The sequence below is a fragment of the Etheostoma cragini genome, chromosome 17, assembly GCF_013103735.1.
Source record: "Etheostoma cragini isolate CJK2018 chromosome 17, CSU_Ecrag_1.0, whole genome shotgun sequence".
NCBI classification, from domain to species: Eukaryota; Metazoa; Chordata; class Actinopteri; order Perciformes; family Percidae; genus Etheostoma; species Etheostoma cragini.
In genome coordinates this window covers 22097946-22119250 of record NC_048423.1, presented here as the reverse complement: position 1 = coordinate 22119250, position 21305 = coordinate 22097946, and the positions used below count along the sequence as shown (strand labels likewise).

At 41.9% G+C, this 21305-nt stretch overlaps 1 protein-coding gene across 1 annotated transcript in view; it reads right to left on the bottom strand.

The window, feature by feature from the left end:
* The window catches only part of dntt (deoxynucleotidyltransferase, terminal), a 105338-nt gene that overhangs the window by 53505 nt on the left and 30528 nt on the right, over positions 1–21305 (bottom strand). Inside the window, exons 5-8 of the mRNA XM_034899267.1 lie at positions 16915–16986; positions 16597–16720; positions 14138–14270; positions 5689–5791 (exon numbers count right to left, since the gene is read on the bottom strand). Coding sequence (XP_034755158.1) covers positions 5689–5791; positions 14138–14270; positions 16597–16720; positions 16915–16986 — 432 coding nt within the window. The remainder of the gene's footprint in view (positions 1–5688; positions 5792–14137; positions 14271–16596; positions 16721–16914; positions 16987–21305) is intronic.

The window sequence follows — 21305 nt, the reverse complement described above, 5'->3', positions numbered from 1 at the left end:
GATAAAAATGTGCATTTAATGGTAGTATGAAACATATGTATAGCTTTAAAAGGGGGGTACAAGAGAAAGAGAACCACTGATTTAAAGTCTGCTTAAGAATCTCAAATGGCAAGGCAAAAATGATCATTTCTATTTTTATCATAACAGGGTGTATGGCTTCTGGCACTAGGTTCAGATTCCCTGTGATTAAAGCAACACTAAAGTACTTTTCCTCTTTGGGGGCTTGTCAAGCTTGACAAGCTTGAGCTTGACAGGTTGGAAGCGGAATTGAGCATTACCTCTGTCTCATTGGAACCACTTGCATAGTACGGTTATAGCCGGTAGAGAGCCGCAAAGCAAATTCAGAAGTGCCGTTACTTTCCATACTATCTTTGTTTGGAGCTGCACATGCTCAGTAGCTAGCTAAGAACCCATCAGCTAGATAACTCTTTCTCCAGCTTTGGTCAGTACAAGCCAGGATTAGCCGGGAGACTTCTTCTAGACGAGGGCCACTTTTGGATATTATGGTCAACTAGAATGTGTTGTAGCAGTGTTTTGCCGTTAAGAACAAGCTAGCATGCTACAGTTAGCCGAGCAGAGTTTGACCCGCTCACCTGGAGACTGAAAACAGAGGACATTCAGAAACCGTATCCCACTCAAAAACAGCATGGATAGTTTTATTTCCAAATTTGGATTGGGGTTGGGGTTGGCCGGCTGTGAGTTTTTGTTTTGTTCTCTATTTTGTTGAGTTTTCTGCTGTCCTGTCTTGTTGTCCCTGCTGTGTTTTGCTTTTCCCCGACTCCCTCGAAGCCAGTTGTCTACACACACCTGCATCCCATCTCTGATTACCTGCTCCCGCCGCTCACACCAGCATTCCAACTGCAACCAACTACAGTTTATCTACCCTGGCTCTCCGACCACTCTTCGCTTTCATCAATTCTTCTGCTACGTTGGTGAACCTTGTACAAGCTCTTTTTACCTAGTCTTTCTCTGAGGTAATGGTTTACTTACCTTCTCTGTTGTTGTTTTTTCCCAGTAGCCTTCACCACTACTCCTACATCTTGTCTCCGGTCAGCTGGCTTCCTCCCTCGGTCTCCCTCCCTCAGCCCCCTGCATCAACCTGTCTCCGAACCTGCTTCAAGTCCTGGTGTCTCATCTCGGTTCCTCGCCCCAGGTCTCTAACGCTTTTCCCAAGTGCTCTCACGCACCAGGCTCCCCAGCTTTCACATCGGCACTTCCCTGTCCCTGGTGTCTACCTCACCGCTTCTCACTTCACTATACAATAAACTTAGTTATTATTGAGCTTTGCATCTTGGTCCTTCTGTTACCTCCGTCTCAGTTTATATGCATGTGGAAGCACCAGAGACACAAAATAATCCCAGAGAAGAGATTTTTTTTCATAATATGGGCACTTTAAGATTTAAAAGACTCTTTGGTGTTGCTTTAAGAAGAACAGGTATAAGCACTTCTTCATCCCCACAGCCATTTCACTTGTATACTCGGTCCAGGGGGAGGAGGTAGTAACCCCTCAATTCACTTAGCAAAGTGTGTAGTTTTGTTAGCGATATGATGGGTTTTCTGTGGAAGATAATGATGATGATATTGTCTATGCTGCTGATAGGGACAGTTTGTGTTGCAATGGAAGAGATGTTGATCATGCATTCAAACATGTCTGGTCACTTTGCACTTTATTGTGGGTGTTCGTGGCTGTTTTCTTCTTTTGCTGCTTTTTTAGATGTCACTGATGCTTGAGTATTGTTGGTCTTCTGGCCCATTGGTACACCCCCCTCCAAAAAGGTTGAAAGTAACATTTATTTCTTTACTTGTGAGTCACGCATGCCAGACATCTAATTGCACATCCAATCAATGTTTGTATAACTAAACTTGCAGACACTACTTTCTTCGCTCAGGGCTTAATATATGCATCACACATCAAATCAATTTACACCAACTTGAATGTTTCCCCTTTCCTTTAAATGCAAATAGCGCCATCATTGAAATTTCCAATCTCATTTAATATTGTAAAGCCGGAAAGCTGGACTAAATAAAAACAGTGGGTGTAAAAATGAATATGCTGGACTTCTGTTTGCACAATTTGTGATTACAACCTCTGTTTAATTTAATTAGATACATGTGTTTACATGAACTGGGTTTTAATGAGACACTTCTGGAGCTCATTGACATTTGTCACATTACTGTAATATTAGCAGCAAATCGTTGTCATCATTTGAGTACAGCCAACAATTAGACCATTATCTGAAAGTAAACATAGCCTGCCATTAACATTGTCTGTCGCTGCGTTTTATCACTTGCTCACACATTTTCTCACTTTCTACTCACTGTCTCTTTGCTGTAATCAGATGACATCTGTCTGTCTCTCTTCCACATTCTTCCTCTCCTTTTTTTCCTCTCTTTTTTGGATCCATTTTCCATTAAGGGGCTGCCGAATGTCCTTGAAAGCCCGGCTAAAAGTTCTTAAAGTGACCTGCCAAATTGTACTATTTCTCTTTCACCTCATTCGCTCACCTTTTCCCAATCTCCTTCCATTAAAGGCGACAAAATCGGCTGAGCCTTGGACCACCTTTCTCTTTAAGTTTTATGAAAAAAGGGCTGCTGTGAGCTTCCAAGTACATTTCTGAAAGTTGGAAAAGTGGCCACCTTGTATTGAAACAAATACTTCATGCATGTAAGAGGCTACCATCAGGCAAGAACTTTTGTCCCATCCTGCTCCTTCGATATGTTTTCCTCTTCTATGTCATTTAATAATCGTTTTGTCCCTGATGATGTTGAAGTTGGCTTTACTAGATTACATTATATAGGGTTATCAACCTAGCTTACTGGCGTTAGCTAGCCCTCTTTGGTACAGTTACTGTCATTGTCAGCGCAGCTAAGTTCTAGATGGGGTAAAAATAATAACTTAGTTGCACAAATACCTTGGAAGTGTCACATTGACTTAAATAGAGAATGGCTCTGGTTCCAGAAGTAATTTTCACTATTCAGTATTTCAGTTAGTTTCATAAGTCTATATCAGTGCTTCTCAAATAGTGGGGCGCGCCCCATTGGGTTTTTGAAGACTAAGGTAACTGCGTGCTCCATCAGGCCAAATGGACGTGAACAGTTCTATTAACCCGTTTGTGCCGGATGCTTCTCAACAGCACATCTACCGCCGGTTACTGCGTTGCACAACTCTGAACCTCCTGCCGGCTGCTGCGCGGCGCAGCATTTTGTATTCTTCAGTCTTTTCATGACGTCATTGGTTGAAATACACATGAGGCGGGTCTTGTTGGCTATTTAAAGCCATGTGACCACCAAAATGTACCGTAGTTCTGTACTTCTGTCACGTTTGCAACAATGCAACATTTTACGACTTACAAGACAACAGGTTTGCCTTGATTAGCAGTGTTGAGTCAACAGAAAGCTCTGACTGCGTTCTGTCTATAGCCTCCGTTATTCAACATAACAACCCCCAACATGAAAAGGTTTTTAACAGGGATGAAAAGAAAAGCGGAGAGGGACAAAGATAATGAGACAAAAGAAAGTCACCCGAAAGCTAAGACGAGGAAAAACGACAAAGTGCATTTAGCGCTTTGGCTTCACTGTGGCTACAGTTGGAGAAGAGGAAAGACCGGTGTGTTTGCTGTGTCTAAAAATGCTCGCAGCAGACAGCATGAAGCCAAATTTTACAATGGTGCAATTAGTTGGTCAAACATGTTTACAGTTTAAACAAGGATTTTTTTATTTTTAATTTCAGGCATTGATGCAGTTAAAATCTTTTCTGTTGCAGACTTAAAACTAGATTTAATAAAGTTATTCTTTGTAAATTTGACCATATGTCTTTCTTTTTTTCTTTTCTTTAATGTTAATAAGGATAAAATGTTATGCAGAGATGTATAGTCACGGTGGGGAGTGGGGGGCGCGAATAGTTTTCTTCTTGCTAGGTGGGGCGTAACAGAAAATAATTGAAAAGCACTGGTCTATATCAACGGCAGATGCCGGATGTCACTCTTTTTGGCCAGATGTCCGTTCCACTTCCACTTTCTTTGTGTTGGTATTTAAAATTCCGTTGGATTTTTTAAGGACTAAGATAACTGGGTGCTCCACCAGGCCAAATGGACCTGAACAGTTCTATTAACACGTTTGTGCTGGATGCTTCGCAACAACACATCTACCGCCGGTTACTGCGTTGCGGGTCTTGTTGGCTATTTAAAGCCATGTGACCACCAAAATGTACCTTAGTTTGCTGAAAATCATGTCAATCAACCAGACATACATGTGCGTTTGTTTGTGAATTTTTGAGAGACGAGTGAGAAAATGGCTACGACAGAGGAGGATTTTGACGCCTTTGACGCATTTGAACCAGTGACCAATGCGTTCTCTGCTGCACACGTCATGTAAAGACTGACGAATACAGAATGCTGCGCCACGCAGTAGCTGGCAGGAGGTTCAGAGTTGCGCAACGCAGTAACCGGCGGTAGATGTGTCGTCACGAAGCATCCGGCACAAACGGGTTAATTTAACTTTAAATGCAAAACAAAGTTCAAACAGAGTTCTTAACCCATTCTTCCTGTAATGCAGGAGTAGTGAACCTGTGGCTCCTGAGCCGCATGCTACTGTGTGCTTGGAGGCTGTGTTGTCACAAATTTTTTCCCTTCTGATTCTTAACTTTGTAACTTAATAATACAAATAAGCATGCAGTCTTTTGGAGCTAAAAGCTAACAGTGGCCCCGTTCTCCTAATGTCTTTGTTGGCTTCCTATCCCTTACAGTAGGTTTTGTCTCCAGCCTAGAAGCCCAGAGTTTTTGGGGTCATTGGGCTCATAATCCGTACCGTTACGTGCGCCTCTCAATGTTTCCCGACGTCTGCCCTCCTGCCGTTTTGCTTTGGGTTTGTGCGCTCCCCGGGTCTCTGGGGATACTTGCGTGGGGAGGCTTGGACCCCGTTGTAACTGCTTGGAGTTCTAGTTTATTTTTTTATTATATTTGTGATAAGTCAAAATGCACAAATGCATCTGCCAATACTGTCAATAAATGTACCAATCAGTTTAAAATGAAAAAAAGAATGCAGCAGAGTTTTGAGGACAGATTTTGCAACCTGGGGTAAAAAAGTAGCCACATACCACCTTAAGAAAATAGGAAAAGAGTGCTCATAGACAGATATCCCAACGTTAATAAACGGTCTGCACACAAGCTAATGTCAATGTTGACTGGTGTCTGTGAATCAGTGTTTTCTACACTGAAATAAGCAGTGTAAAGGAGTCACTTTGAGTGGCCACAAACAGGAAATGGATTGTGGATAACAAAGACTGTCAGGTTTCCCACGGACTAGGTGAGAAAAAGACCCTAAGAAAACTGCTATGTATTATGACTGCCATTAAATCTGAAGCAACTGTTGCTGTAGTGTGGATGTGTGTGTGGCTCTTTGTTATGGTGCGGGGGGGAGGGGTTGGTTCTTTTTGCTGAACTGATTGACCACCCCTGTTGTATTGAAAGCACTAAACACACACCTTTTAAGAGGATATCTGCAGTATTGTGTATTCTATTACGTTGTTCTTCGAAATTTCCCTTCATAAATACATCTATACAGCAGTTGTTTTTCCAATAATACTACCTAATAAGTATATTTTATCCACAAATGATGATCAACAAGACTAAACATCCTCATTACTCTACCTTCATTACAAAAAAAAAGGAAACAACATATAGTACGTACTTGCTTTTTCAGTCCGTTAATGATGTTGGGTAGCAGAGTCTTCTCTCTCCCCACCTCCGGTGTGGTCACGATAAAGTCTACGTCATGACCAAACTCCTTGCCCCTGGAGATAAAGACATAGCGCTGTTACTCACTCACTGTGTCCACGAAATAATGAAAATAATTATCTTTGAGTCACAGCCCTTAACTGATGAAGAGGAAAGGTGGCAGACGGAGCTATTAAAAGCACAGGCAACACTAATGGAATTGACTTTTTTTCCATTATTCTAACAAGGTATTTGTCCTAAGTTGTGAAGTGTAAAAGCTCTATTTTGTCGCCTCAGCTGTCAGAGCTTTAACTTTTATGTGAATCATCGTTTTCTGCTTGGATCATTGTCATGTAGCATACCCATATGGAGCCCGACTGCGCATACACAATGTATTTTCTCCGTCAGCACAACTGCACTGTAGTGGAAGTGATTATGAAGTGATTATCAGTCAGGAGCAGCTACAGTGAAAAGCTCAGCAGAGAAACCCTGCATGTGCCTAAGATTTGTACACAAAAGGCATAAAAGCTTCTGTCTGGAGTCAACACATTCACATACTTTTCACTCCTGGTATTCAGGAGAGTGATGTCTCCATTTGTTAAGATGCCGCTTAAGATGATCCATGTTTAATTTATATCAGTAGTTCTTTCATTTGCATAAAAAAATGTGAATTCTGCCTTTTTTTGTGAAAAGTCAGACTTCTGACTTCAAATTCAAGATGTCCTTATACTGAGGCTACATGCACACTGCTAGGTTTTGGTTTTGAAGTTGAGTTTTGAGCCAGAAGCAAGTTTTTTTGGAGTCTGGCTATCACAGACCAAGCTAAGCTCAATAGATTTGAGATTGAGCGTTGGTCTGGGGACTCTGCTCTGTATTTTCTCTGCACAAGGCGTGACCAACGGGCATAGTTCAAATGACTCGGTACGCAACTGGATAGTCCTTCAACCAATCAGACAGACGATCAACTTTTACATCACATGTCATTTATCTCACACTTTATCCAAAGCGACTTCCAATTAAGTGCTTTCGAACCTTAAACACCAGACAACAAGTAGCAAGTGCAAGTACATTAGTTTTAAATAAGCAACACTGCAAAGAGCCATATGAAATTGCAGCGTAAAGAGTATTTATATAAAAATACTGTAAATATACGTATGCATATGTATATATTTTTTGGCCATCCTGATGGGTCCAATAGGGAGCTCACTCCACCATTTAGGAGCCAGGACAGAAAACAGTCGGGATTTCATTGAGTTATTAGTTCTCCCTTGCTGTGAGTGGGTAGCAAGCAGGTTGGCTGATGCAGAGCGGAGTGAGCGGGTGGGGTAAAGGTTTGACCATGTCCTGGATGTGTGCTGGGGCTGATCCGTTTGGGGCCCTGTATGCAGGTACTAGTTTCTTGAAGCGGATGCAGGCAGTAATTGGTAATCAGTGAAGAGAATGGAGAAGCGGTGTAGTGTGAGAGAAGACAAGTCGAGGTGCTGTGTTCTGCAGGGGCCGGATGGTACATGCAGACAGGCCAATCAGGAGGGAGTTGTAGTAGTCTAGACGTGAGATGACTAGAGCCTGAACCACAACCTGAGCCGCCTTCTGCATTAGATGTATCCCTCTGATGTTGAGCAGCATACCCACACGATCGGTAGTTGCAGCCATGGCAGTGAAGGAGAGTTGAGTGCGAGTTAACGACAGGTCCGAAAAATTGCATTAGTAGATTAGCCCACCCACAGACATTTAAAGAAATAGACCAGTGAAGGACATTGGAAGCACTTTTCCGGTTATGGCTGAGCATTACTGCCCAGCCTCCAACTGAGCTTGAAGACGTAGATGTGACGTGAGCAACCTGTCTGAAAGTTGTAAGTCTTCTGGTAGCTGTGCAGGAGAAATCTCAATCATTCCCAATCTTGCAGAGACAGAGAGCGAAGGTATACTGTATGTAAGGAGATAACATAGGCACAGGCTTATTACTGCTAACTAAAATGCTAATTAACATTAATAATTAAACCTAAACCGATAATGTAAGTCCAAACTGTCTGAGAGCTTACCCTATACTTTACGGTAATTCGCGTGGTTGTGAGACAATCGTTAGCCTATTTTAATAAAAACATCTGCTAGGGAGCCATAACGTTAGCTACAAGGTAACGGAGCCTTTCATACATTGTTGTGTTTCTTTAGAAATGAACAACGGAGAAATAGAGTCTTTAAACGCTCCAGATGAAAAGTTATTTGCTGTTAAAGTGGCGGAAAATGAAACGTGGTCAATGGAATGCTAACGGCAGATGATGGCTTGGGAGCATTAAAATGGCGCCACAGCAAAGGTCAGTAGCCTTTGCTCGTTAGCGCCACCTCTGTTCACTGTAACTATTGTCCACCACGCGGGAGAATAAACAGTTATGTCACTCCCATGACGTCACACTGGCGCTCGACAGGTCGGCTTCGACAATCGCAGCCGACAACAGCGCCGCAACTGCTTTCGCCTCGCCGTTAATGTCATATTGCAACGAAAAGTTTCTGCGTGAGGTTTTTAAAAACTGTAACCACACTGTGTGTGTGTGTGTGTGTGTGTGTGTGTGTTGCTCTCTGTCCATATGCAGAGAATACAGACAGGCGTGTACTTACTCTCAGGTACCAAAATTTGATACCGTTTAATTTTACGTGTACCAATACTTGGTAGTACCGTGGGGATTTGGCCAATACCAGTAAAAGTACAGGGTTGGGCACCTAACCCAACTTTCCATTCATTTTGAATAGGGATAGTGTTTATAGGCTGCGGTGGGGTTTCCCCAGGAGGGAGATGGGAAAAAACAAAATAAATTAAAATATGAAGTTTACTTCTGCTAAAACAACAGGAGGTCACACAAGGGACTATTTTAGTGACACTCCCCCCGCCACACAGCCCTGCGGGAAATCACCGGATTTCAGCCTGAGTTTCCAAGTCTTTCATCTAGAATGACTCAATAAGCAGTCAGATGGAATGATGTAAAAGAGACAGTGATTTCCTGTGGTTAGAATACCTGTCTACAACAACCCTTCTATTGCATTGTCATGACAGTGAGAACAATGCAGACACAAAACACACCCATGCAAGTGCTTAAGTCGCCCCTCAAATGACAGAAGGTTCCCCCTGCCAGGCGGTGATCAGGCTACCTGCTCAAAGGCATGGCATCGTTTATACCTGATCATTACCCAACACCCACTGACACACACACACTCACAATTGGCAACATCATACAGACGTAAGACAAGGCAAGAGGACAACAAATGTTAGTGGCGATATGGCTGCAAAGAAGAAGGTTTAGGCGTGGCGAAGCTACGTGTTTGATCTTTTCTTGCGAACAAATGATTGACAGCAGAGAGAGAGAGGCACATTAAAGGAAGCTGTGAATGGCTTGTGGCACAGTTTCAAATGTCACTGTGGCTAATTCAGGGAGCAAGGATGTATTAGAAAACAGCAATTAGAGCTCCACAAGGCATGATGACAGTAATGGTTAGTGTTAGTGGCAGACAGCATGCACCCTTGTGGCATTATCAGAACGAGGGCCTGGCTTACAGGTTCACTTGGCAGATGCCACTTTAGTCACAGGCATTTCATTTGCACTCTCACTGTATGTCATTTATTTTCTTTCTAAAATAATTGAAGATGTGGGAGTGCTCACTTTTATGTTTCACACTCGGTGGTATTTATGCAGTCCTTCATGTCAAAAGTCGACGCTTGTTTAATGAGTCGACTGGTAGGACACAGCTATTTGAGAATGCATCACAGATTTCCGTCTGCTGAGCGGGCAACTTTCTGCCAACATTCTTAATTGGCAAAGCCGAGATTCCACAACACTCCCAGTTTGTACAGTGCACTCAAGTTGTTAAGTGAACCTCACTGCTAGCCCTCTGCTGCGCTGGCGAAACTCACTCGAGTGCACTGCATAAATGAGTGGCATGAATAGCAAAAAGCCAAAGCGGGAGAGAGACGGAGAGATCATCAGCATAAATTGAGATTACCTCCAATCAGAGCTTTAAAAAACAACCTGATTTCAGTGCAGCATGGGAAACAAGGGAATTGGGCTTTTTATTAATATAGGACCGCTGAAGACATGAAAGGGGAGAGAGAGGGGGGATGACATGCAGCAAAGGGTCGCAGGGAGGAGTCCAACCTCTATTCGGGCGTCTGAATTGGGGTTTTATTTGAGGGAGAAGACGCCACGGCATTACACTTTTTTCAGCTCCTTCCTGATTTCACTGGAACATTAGTATGTGTGCAGATACCTCCTCTGGTTTGAGCGCAGTCAGTGGAAAAGTAGACATCAGGCACAATTCTCTGCAGCAAAGAGGGTGTTTTTCTCCATCTCTGCCTCGACACCTTCAGAGCACTGTTTTTATTAAACATTAGGTATCCACTCCTGCTCAGCGGGAGATAAGGCTGCCAAGGCTCGGCTGAAAAATATTAGCTTTGATGAGCTGTTAACACACTGTGCACGGTAACGCCCGCCAGTCTTTAAACTAAGCACCACAAAAGGGGCAAAGCAGTTGAATTTAGCCAGTCGGCTATTTTATTGCTTGAGGGAACATGCTGAATTATTAACGCTTTCAGCACAAAGCCCATCAAATATACATAGATATTTACAAATGTGTGTGAACAACATGGCGACACGTATGAATAATACAGATGTGGGGAAGTGTCGCTGCTGCTGAAATTTTCATTTCTGCAAGAAGGAGAGGTCAGGGGCAGTCTGAAAGTGGCTGGTCAGGGGAAAAAGTAACTGGATTGCGTGAGTTAATGCATCATTTTCACCTTGTGTCTCACTTGTTATCTTAAGTTTCTCGCTAACTTCGAAAAAACAAGGCAATAGCCAGGAAGCTATTACATAAAAACAAGAAAAAGCACCAAGTGCAAAGCGGATACATGGGCTACACGTCATGATCAGACAGCCTGTTTTGCTCTTTTCCCCTGCAAGCCGATACTAGAGTTTTAAAAATCATGACACCCTGAACTAAACTGATAAGGATTACTTATCTCGGTTGTTGTTCAAGGGAAATAATGCAGCGGGACTCAGCCCTTGTTTGAGGATTTGAGAGCAGACACCACTGGGCCCCTCATCAGTGTCACTTAGAGTCGTATTCCAGACAATCTCACGTTGAATGAGATCCACAGTGGGGACTTGCCGGCTTCGCACTGAAATAAATACACACACACACACACACCGCTGACACCGTGTGTGCCTTTCCCACGCACTGGTGGTAGAAGCTGTATTTTCAAACCTAATCTATTTTTAATCCTCCCTCCCAACAAAACCGCTTCAAGACTTGACACCCGCCTTCCACTGGTGTCCTTTCAATAAGGCTAATGTCAGTGGCATCAACAAATCCTTGCTGTTTCCCTCTGAAGTGCATGACAGCTTGAGTTTACTAGAGCACAGCGCTTATTTTGTGAAACTTTTTTTGAGCAGAGTGTAGTTTTTTATTTCTCCTTTGGGGTGGTATGTTATCTAGAGATGAAAGATTCGCCAAAGCCGAGTGCATCTATTTAAAGAGGTGGGCTGTATAGTATAATGTGCATCGCCATTTTTGACAGGGGCTACCAGCTGGAAAAGATGAAGCTAATAAGAGACTCTGCATCACGCTGGAAATTATAGGTAATTAAAATCGAGTTTTGACAGGAACATTTTCCAATATGTCGGCCGAAGAGAATTAGTGGGTTATTAGTGGAGCTGCTGGCATCTTAGAGAACATATGAACTATTTTGGTGTAAAGTGCCTTCTAATAATGCCTCACACTGTGTTTAAACCATGTCTGGAGAATCTGCTTTTCAGCAAGAAAAAAGGTAAGTGACTTACTTACTGAGTGATGATGTGCAAGTCATCGTTCTTCAATTATAGCTCCACATGATTCCAATTAGGTCTCATGTAATAGTCCCCAAGCCATACAGTGTATGAGATGAAGTCATCTCCCTGAGTCTTAGGCTATAAAAGCTCCCTCAAAGGCCCCGTACCGCTTTGCAGCCGACTCCTGGTCCATTAATCTTGCGCTGTTCCTCCCCTTCATTCTTGATGTTAACTATCCGTGAGGCTCTAATCACCTTCCTCATCTCTTTTACCACATTATCCCCTTGAGGAGCAGTTATTTACATAATCAGATATCATTCCAGCAATCAATTATCCTTTTGAAGATTAGACATTTGTTTGTTTTTTTGTCTGGTGCAGTTTAATACCATCTTTACTTAAGAAAAGTGTGGATTAAACTAAAATTTAAGTATTCAACATGATTAGGTTCGGAGTTCCGCGTGAAGTGAAAATAACAATTGAAATTTTAAAAATATGTTAATATTAGTATCACTTTTTCCCTTTCCTGTTTCTGTATATTGTGGCAGCCTACCCATTGACATTGTAGAAATTGGAGGTGACTAAATAATGATCCTAAGAGCCCAATGTATTCAATACTTGCAAAAAAGGACATACTATGTGGACTATGTGGACTAGCCAGACCCTCCTCCGCAATGCTGTAGAGGAAGGTCTGGCAAAGCTAGACTACACTTAGCTCAAGCTGATGACAATCACTGCTGGATTTTCTCTCTTCTCTTTATTGACGGTCATCTGCAGTGTTTCCATGCTAACGTCAAGGAAACCTGTAATCTCATTCCTGCTGGAACATGTGTATTTTTTGGGAAAAACTTTTCAGGAGGGTGGCTTCAACAGACTAAGTGTGAATACAAGTGCAGCATCCATGTGCAGCACATTAATGCATGCAAACATGTTCCTGCAGAAACACCAAATGTGAGTATTATAGGTCTGGAATATGTAGGAATACAGTACGTCAGTGGCATTTTAAAGTCGTAGTCAGACGTCTGGTGGCACAAAATGAATATCTGTATACAGACTTGGTTGGTCGTTTAACAGAAGTTACTTTGTCTCACTTTAAAAGTCACTTCATGAATATTTTGCAGCAAAGTCTGACAAAGCGGAATGTTAAAACACAGCAAATAGAGAAAGGAGAAACTTAATAAGATTTGTCCAGAGAGAAAAAAAAACAACTCTCTCGGGCAACGTGTTTTGTTTGTAGCCCAGGAACTATTATAGACCGTCAGCTATCGTCAGCTGCGGCAGCTCTGTCACCCCCGTTGAGATGCAAGCGCCTGTCCTTACTGCCAGACTGCTTTTGAATTATTTACCGCACACGCCACCGGTTATGGCTGCATTTTCTACAACACCACAGAGAAGAGTGCTGCACGCTTGCACAGGCACAAAGCGCCACACATTAAAAAAGAGCAGCACAGAAAGGTGGAGATGGAGAGAGGCGCCGGCTGTGAGCAAATGGTTGCACTCAGTAGGTGGCTGTACAAGAGCACTCACCATGCACTGGGAGATTGACAATGTAATGCATTTCAATATCTCAATGCAAATGCAATATTATGTTGGGAATGACTTGTGACACAATTTCTGTTTTTTATGATCAAGAATAAAGAGATGGTTGAGCGCGTGCATCACAGTTGATCTATTAATTCATATCCACTGGAGGATGCATTCAAGTACTAGCAGCACCGATGCTTTGAACCACACACACTCTTCGGCTCATTAAGATGATAGTCTCGCATACTGCTGGGGAGGAATGTCTGGCTGGTCCACACATCATTCCAGGATGGATTTTTTGCACATTGGCAAACTAATTACAATACGATAATGCAAAATAGTGTACATAGTACATGTGTAGGCAAGGGGGTTACTTTGGGTTCAACATGGGAGGGGTGGAGATCTCCACTTTTGAGCATTGGTTGCATTTGCCAATTTTGATTTGTTGGGGTTGTAACCCCCCATTCCCCCTGTAAAGTATGCCTATGCGTGTATGTTCTAGAGTTGTTTTCAGCAAATTCAGATTGGACAGATAGTCTAGCTAGCTGTAATGTAAATTTATGTAAATGGCACTTCTTATGGAGCATTTTTCTTTTCTAACAACTACACAAAGCGCTTTTACATAGTACAGGAACCACTTAACTTTCACACTCATTCACCATGTGCTAAGGACGCCATACCCGCGCCTCAACACACACACATTTACACTCTGCCGGTGCAGCATCGGGGGGAACTTGTTTTGTTTTGGACACTTCGACATGGCAAGGATGGAACCACCAAACTTCTGATTGGCAGGCAACCGCTCTAACACAGTCACAGCCGCCCCTGTCTGGATTCACCCCGCTGAGATCTGAGAAGCAGTTAACCGTAGTTCTCATAAATCCACCAGAGTTTAGAATGCCAACACAAAGAAAGAGGAAAGTGTGGGAAATCAGGCGGAAGTGGAACAGCATTGATGTAGACTATAAAGATTGAAGCAGACCTCTCGAGACATTTCTGATATATTTGCATTTCCACTCTGCATAACCATAAATGCTGTTCTATTTTAACTAGCGGTTCGACATTGAGAGGTAGGGACGTGACACGTACCTGCGGAAGCCACCTGTCAGTGCCAGTATGGCGGCTGGTGAGACCGCACGGACAGCTTCGTCAATAATGTTCCTCAGGGATCGGGCCTCTGCTTTGCTGACAGCCCTGGTGATGTCTCCATAATGCCGGAAACCTGGAGAGAATAGGAGCACGTGGTTAGTACTCTGGGAGCCAACCATCAATCACAGCCATTTGCTCTGGAGAAGTGGAGTCAGGGTGAATTAAAAGTAAGGTTAAAATGTGATACGTTCTGCTCTCTGAATCTTTTAGGTTTTTAAAAATACTTTTTGTCATTTCTTCTAAGTCTCTGAGGAAATATTGCCACTCATTCTGTGAACTGAAATAGGTTTCAGGATTAGTAATACTGCTTACCCTAATCCATCTATGTTATGTGATTTAAAAACCCTAACATAAGACAATTTTTGCCTGTTTATAGGTGTCAAAAAGGGAAAAAAAAGTTCATCATGTGTTGTGTTCTGGTTTAGAATGAAATAACAATTACTTTTAAAATTGGATTAAAGCTCTACGGTCTTTTCTAAGGCAACTATCATGTTTTTGCAAATAATGTAGAAATTTAGGCATTCTTTCATGAAAATGCTTGAAAAATCGCTGCCATAAATGTGATGCCCCCCACCCCCGGCAGTCAGTGTAGGTTCTGAGCTACATTACAGTAGGATTGGTGGATTAATGGGTATCTTGTTGATTTTATGCATCTCACTTTGTATTTTCTCTTTTCTGTTGGAACATAAAAAATAATGTCCTTCTCTTAGAACAGGGGGACCTACACCGCCAATTCTTTACAATATCTTTAAGGACTGGATCTGTCTGTACTGCCATTAAAAAAATGGGATAATTCATGTCTATGCTCTTTTAATATTTGCAGAATACAGTGGAGGGATCAGGGGTCAAACACATTTTCCATGTCAAAAACTGCCATTATTTCTCTGCACGAAGCGGAGACTGCAGTGTTCCGAATGATGGATCATGACTAGTTTGATGAAGATGTCTGTCAGCATAATACATCATCGGATGGAGTTTCAAACTGAATGGGAACCTGCAAGCCGTGTAATATTATGTTTTGACTTACCATCGTGCAGTGCTACAGTATATGCATCCAGCACAATGAGCAGTAGCAGAAGCAGACAAATGACAATCGCTACTCACATATTCACATCGCTACTTCCCTTTGAGACATTTAACCAGGAACATTAAATGCTCTGTGGGATTTCTATGACTGGCAACAATTGAGGCGGATGTTATCTACATGTCTGGCTGCTCCTATATTGCTTCTAATCCTGTTTACTGCATCACCTCTGAGAATAATTGCCACAGCTACACTGTCAACTAACTTCTTGTACTGGAAGAGAAAACTGGAAGGTTTCATCCTTCCCGCGTTTCAATTGTCCTCATCACCGACTAGCAAATATTGTCGCTCTTCTTACTTAATTATCTTACAGCGCTGAGGTTAAAGGGCTGTCATGCCCGGTTGGTCACATGCATGTTGGACCATGAATGTCTCTACAAAATGAAATGGCAAACCATCCAATAGGTGTTGAGATATTATAGTCTGGACCAAAATGTTGGAAAGAAAGAGAGATAGACTGACGAAGCCATGCACAGAGCAATGTTACTAGCGTGGCTAAAAATATATTTCTTATATCCCTACAGCTGTTTTTTTTTAACATCTTTACTCTTCCATAGAAATTATATCAGTAAATCTCATAAGTGACGCCACATGATGACCTTTCTTTTGACGACGTCTCTTAATTCTTCTGATGTACAAAAGCCTTCGTATTGACAATATTACGTTACCAAACCTGCAAAAGACCACAAACTGCACATTTTAAGCAAATATTAAAACTCAACTTTCCTCAAATCACATTTGTGGAAACCGTCCAAACACCTATATCCCCTGTGAATAAACTGAAAAAACAATATCACAAAAGCAATAAATGATGATTCCCCACAGATATAGGAACCAACATCTTCCTTTACAAATACCTCTAACGTTGGAAACAAATCCTAACTCTCCTAACTGTAAGTCGGCGACCTCTCACGGTCTTTGCTTAGATGGCCCCCTCTGCCCAGCTGATTGATGAGAGCTCATGGGAATTCCACAGCAAGCGTTCCACTTCGCAGTCACTGTTCATTGATTTTTATTAAAAACACCCCTGCTGCCTTTTCCATTGTGTTGTCACCATAAACTCCCTATTGGTCACATCTCATCTCACTGTGGAGAAAACACATTACAGCTAGCGGCTCACATCAGAAGCCTCCTATGGGACCTAAAAAAAAAGGTCAAAAAAGTCCAAATGACATGCAGCACCCCACTCTTCCTAGAAGATATTTAATGATTTGGTTCTTTGAGTCTTTTGGAAGCAAACTCGAGCTGTAATTTCAGTCTATAATTTGTGAAGTGTGAAGTGGCAGAGTGAAAAAACGCTGAGCTGAAGATGTACCACTTTGTTGCATCCGGTTTAGATGAATGCTGGGGTCTGCCAGAACGTCAGTGAATGAGCGCAGCCCTCTGCGATGCCACTTCTCAGCCGTCTTAGGTCCAACCCCAAACACACTCGTGAACAGCTGGCAGGAAACGAGGTAAGGACGTAATCAAGAAGACACGCTCTGAAATGACAGGCTCTTCTCAAGGGAGGGTTAGCATTCAAAGTTTTCAAGAGCCCTACGTCCTCCAGAGAAATGCAAATCATATTCACGGCACTTTAAAAGCACCAAAAACAGGAGAAAGCAAAAAAAGTTTTTTTTCCCCGTCTACTGACCTTAAGTGTTTGATACCTTTCATCAGAGAGTATTTTCTCGACTTCAAACGAACGGCCACATTGAAGGACCTCCTGTTAATTTGAAAGGAGATGACAACATTAGGAAAAAAAAATCTTTTTTTCCTCTTTACTGGTTTCTGTTCCATCAACAATTAACAAATGGCCTCCAATTGCTGCTCATTGGAAAACAGCTTCCACTCAAATCCTTGTGTCCTCATATCCATTTCTTTTTCAAGAAATAATGACTTTGTTGTTGTGAAATCAGAGATTAATGCCGGTTTTATGGTGTTCGTAGTAATAATAAAAAAAACGCCCAAGGTAATATTTCCCCAGCTTCTATTGTTTGCTCTGGAAAAACTTTGTTGTGCGTTTAATTGCCTGCCGCTGTCAGCGGAGCACGGCTAATTTGCTGGTCACATTTGAAATGTCTGCAATGTGTGCAGGTATAAAATGAGGCAGCAGTTAACTTCCATGGGGGGGGGGGGGGGGTTATTGTAAAAATTGTTGGTGTTGAAAGGGAGTCTGTATATTTGTGCTTTACAAGGATGAATGATGAATGCCAATAAGGAATTACATGACACCGATACACAAAGTAGTTTCATCAACGCAGATGTCCACATACAACATACTCTACTATACACAATACAAAGAAAAAAGAAAACATAGTACAGCAGACATGACACATTAGTGTAACCCATAAAGTTTCCAAGACCACATGAAACAAAAGTACAGCTTACAAAAATATTAATAAGCAGGGAATGGCCCTTCCAGAGAGAATCATGCCAAACAAAAAGTCTGCAAATAAAAGTTCAAATAACCAAACTAGTTGATCTATATCTTGTGTCAGCTTTTTTACTTCAACTTTGTTAAATAATTGCAATCTAAAATCAGAAAGTATCTGTGTGCACTTTAAGTAGGGCTGCACAATTAATTGCAATTGCATCACAATTGCAATATGGAGGGTATGGGCGCATAGTTTTGTGAAAGGCAAAATATGTGTCAGATCATTCTGAATGAAGTATTGTGTTGCTGCTGAGATGTTCCACCTTACAAATCATATTGTACGGAAGAAAAATCTTTGTTTTTGTGCAGAGCCTTGCAAAAATCACACCAGAGCTGGAAGAAGTATTCAGATCCTTCACATCGTACAAGCATGAATACCACGCTATAAAAAATACTCTAAATATACTCTAAATATAAGGTCCTGCACTGAAAATGTTAGTGAAAGTATGCAAGTATCATCCAGAAAATGAAGTAAAAGTACTCAATGCAACACATTTGGTCCAATCTGATCTGTCAATCAACTTCAATTATCTAACCATTTCAGCTGCACTTTTAGGCCTGTATATTGGGTAGTTTAATTTATGATAAAACATCATATTTTATAAACTACATGTGTTTTGTGTGCAAAAATCTTGATTGGTAAAGGAACTAAAGCTGTCAGAGGAATGTAGTGGAGTAAAAAGTACAACATTTCTCTCTGAAATGTAGTGGGATAAAAGGGCATGTACCCTACATTTGTGCTTATGTGCGGTACTTGCGTAAATTCCACCATCAAATCATTTGAATATTAATATATTTCAAAATAATTGAGAATAATGGTACCAAAGGGATCATTCCCTCCAATATTGTGAATCACATCACAATTTCAGTCAAAATGAATCGCAATCAGATGTTTTCTTCATACCGTGCAGCCCTGATTTTAAGCCTGTGTGTGAAGGGATGACATCTAGTATCAATGAACCAGTGGACCCGTGATCCACACAGTGAGTACGCTGCAGTTTAAATCAGCCCTCACTGCTGAATGATGCATCCACCCGTCCACCTCTGCTTTTCAACCCTCGAGCCAAAGCCAACCTCAAACGCAAGGATAATGCTTTAACACACTCGCTGCTGCGGGGAGGACACACTTCTTTGCATGCACACTGAAAAACACATACTGACTATTCATCCTTGACTGTGCCTCAGTGCTCCCAGACTTTCATGTCAGTAGGTTTTTCTATCTTTTCCCCCCACTGTGGATGTTCAGTCAGCAGCGAGCGGTTCAGTCGCTGCTGACAGAGTGTCACTCCGATGTTCACAGGCACATCAAGCATTTTGTTTTTACTCTGTTTGGTTTCACTTTGTTTTTCGTGTCATGTCATTTTTTTTTCTTCTTTTCTTCAGTTTTGAGCCACGATCTGTTCAAAGAGACAACCTTGCGGGGAGAAAATAAAACTAAAAACCTCTCACCGCTGGGTGTGCGTCTGAATCAGAAGAACAACAACAGGGAGAGGTCATTCACAGGCAGTCTAATTCAGTCTCCTGGGACGTTTGTGTTACTTTGTTTAATGAATCTGCCTCGGCGCTGACAGATTTGACAGATTTTGAAACTTGCTCTGAGACCCGCCGTGTGTCTGTTAGGTTTAATGTGTCGGAGAGTTGGACCGCAGTGATCACCTTGTCCTCCGACAGGGACTCTGTGTTCTCTCCGAGCAAACATTTCTCGGCACTTCCCCTGACAACTTGCTATGATTTCTGCCCCGAGCGTGACTCTAGGTGAGGGGATGATTGCCAAGTGACCCGATAAGAATCCCCCCCCCCCACTCCCTCCCGCCCCCAAAGTCGAGATAAACCGACGTGATGTCTGTCAGTGTGTTTGCTCATGTGTGGGGCAAGTTGTGTTAGCTGTCTAGAACTTAAAATTTCTGAAAAAAAAATGTTTGTTTAACAACTCAAAGCAAAATGTGTTCTGCAAGATGAAACACCATTTTGGTTTCTGCTGTAAGCATATTTGTGCAGATTGGTATTCATTTTCAAAGAAGAAAGAGTCAGCTAAATTCTTCCAGAGAGAGCTCCAAAACTGCACAAAGTTTGAAGGAATGTTAAAAAAAAGTATGAAATACTCGAAAAGTTGGAAACTTCCCCCCTCACAGAGCACAGCAGCTTTTTTGAATGACAATGGCTGCATGAATTTATGCTCAGTCACTTCCTTGTTCTATGTGAGCCTGAATGGTGTATTTTATAATTTTCTTTTACATATTTATGTTATGTCTGTTTAACGCATTTCTATCTGGTGTAAGCTTTATATTTCACCCAGCTCTAAATCTTCTCCTAGGGATTGTATTCTAACAGCAGGGCCGTTTAGCTTTTGGCGGACCTACGTGAGATGCTATTTGGGGTCCCTTATTTTGTCAAACTATGATAGGGGGGAGTCAAACCTTTAAGATGATCTATGGGGATGAATCAATAGGTAAAAAACGTCCTCCAATTCAAATTAGACATCTTGAGTTGACCCATTTGCAGAAAATGTTGGTAAAAACGAGGCTCCTTTGAGTCAATAAATGCAACAGATGCAGGATTTTCCTCAAACATGTTAAAGAAGGCTACTTGTTAGTGGCTAATAAGTAAAGACAGGTCATTTTTATGGGGCTGAACTTGCAGCTGGGGGGCCGCCAAGTGGCCACGGAGGCCCTTTGCATACGCACAGTATCCGCCTGTGTGAAGAAACGGCTCTGGCTAACGGCTACCCGGGGTCACATCATAAAAACGTCAATATAAAGGACTGAATCAAGCTTGAGCTTATTGTCAGTCTGTTCCAAAGACATGTTTTATCCCCAATCTGAACGCTACTTTTCCCCCTCATGCACTAGCTCTGATGTTCCATCAGCAGGTAACTGATTCAGAGATAAAGCCGGTGTTCTCAGTCTGTGGATTTGTCTTAGGGGGCTTTTAAACCTGAGCCGTTGGTTCCATTCTAACTGAACCCTGGAGTGTTTGGTCACATAGTCCAGTTCGTCATCCCAACGCTGCTTCAGACCTACAGACAGACTCTGGTCTGCTTGAAAACTGCAGTGGTGGAAGAAGTATTTAGATCCATTATTATGTATTTTTGGAATTTACGGTCCATAAACCTCATTTATAGTAAATTATACCTAATGTTTGAGTTAGAAAAGCAGAAATTAGGAATTATTTTTACTAAAATTAAAGGAATGTACTAAAAGTTGATGGACTGGAATATGTCAACTTTTACTCAATACTATTTTAAAATCACTTCAATTTTTTCCCAAATGCTTTAAAATTGAATAAGACACCCCAAATTTAATGAAAGTAGAGATTTGTACTTGCCAAAGAGTGTTGTGTGGAATCAATCATGTTATTTTGGGGAATTAAAAAGAACACTGATATAGGAAAACGGGAAAATTTGACCCGAGGACAACATGAGGGTTAAGTAAAGGTAATTAAGTATCATCAGAGAAATGTACTTAAAGTATAAGAAGTAAAAGTACTCAATGCAGAAAACTCCTCACATTATAGAGACTGTAACAATACAAACTGTTGTGGTGGGGGGGGAAGGAGGACCCAAACGCAGTGTACCAGGTAGGAAGGCAACAGGGGTTTATTGGGGAAAA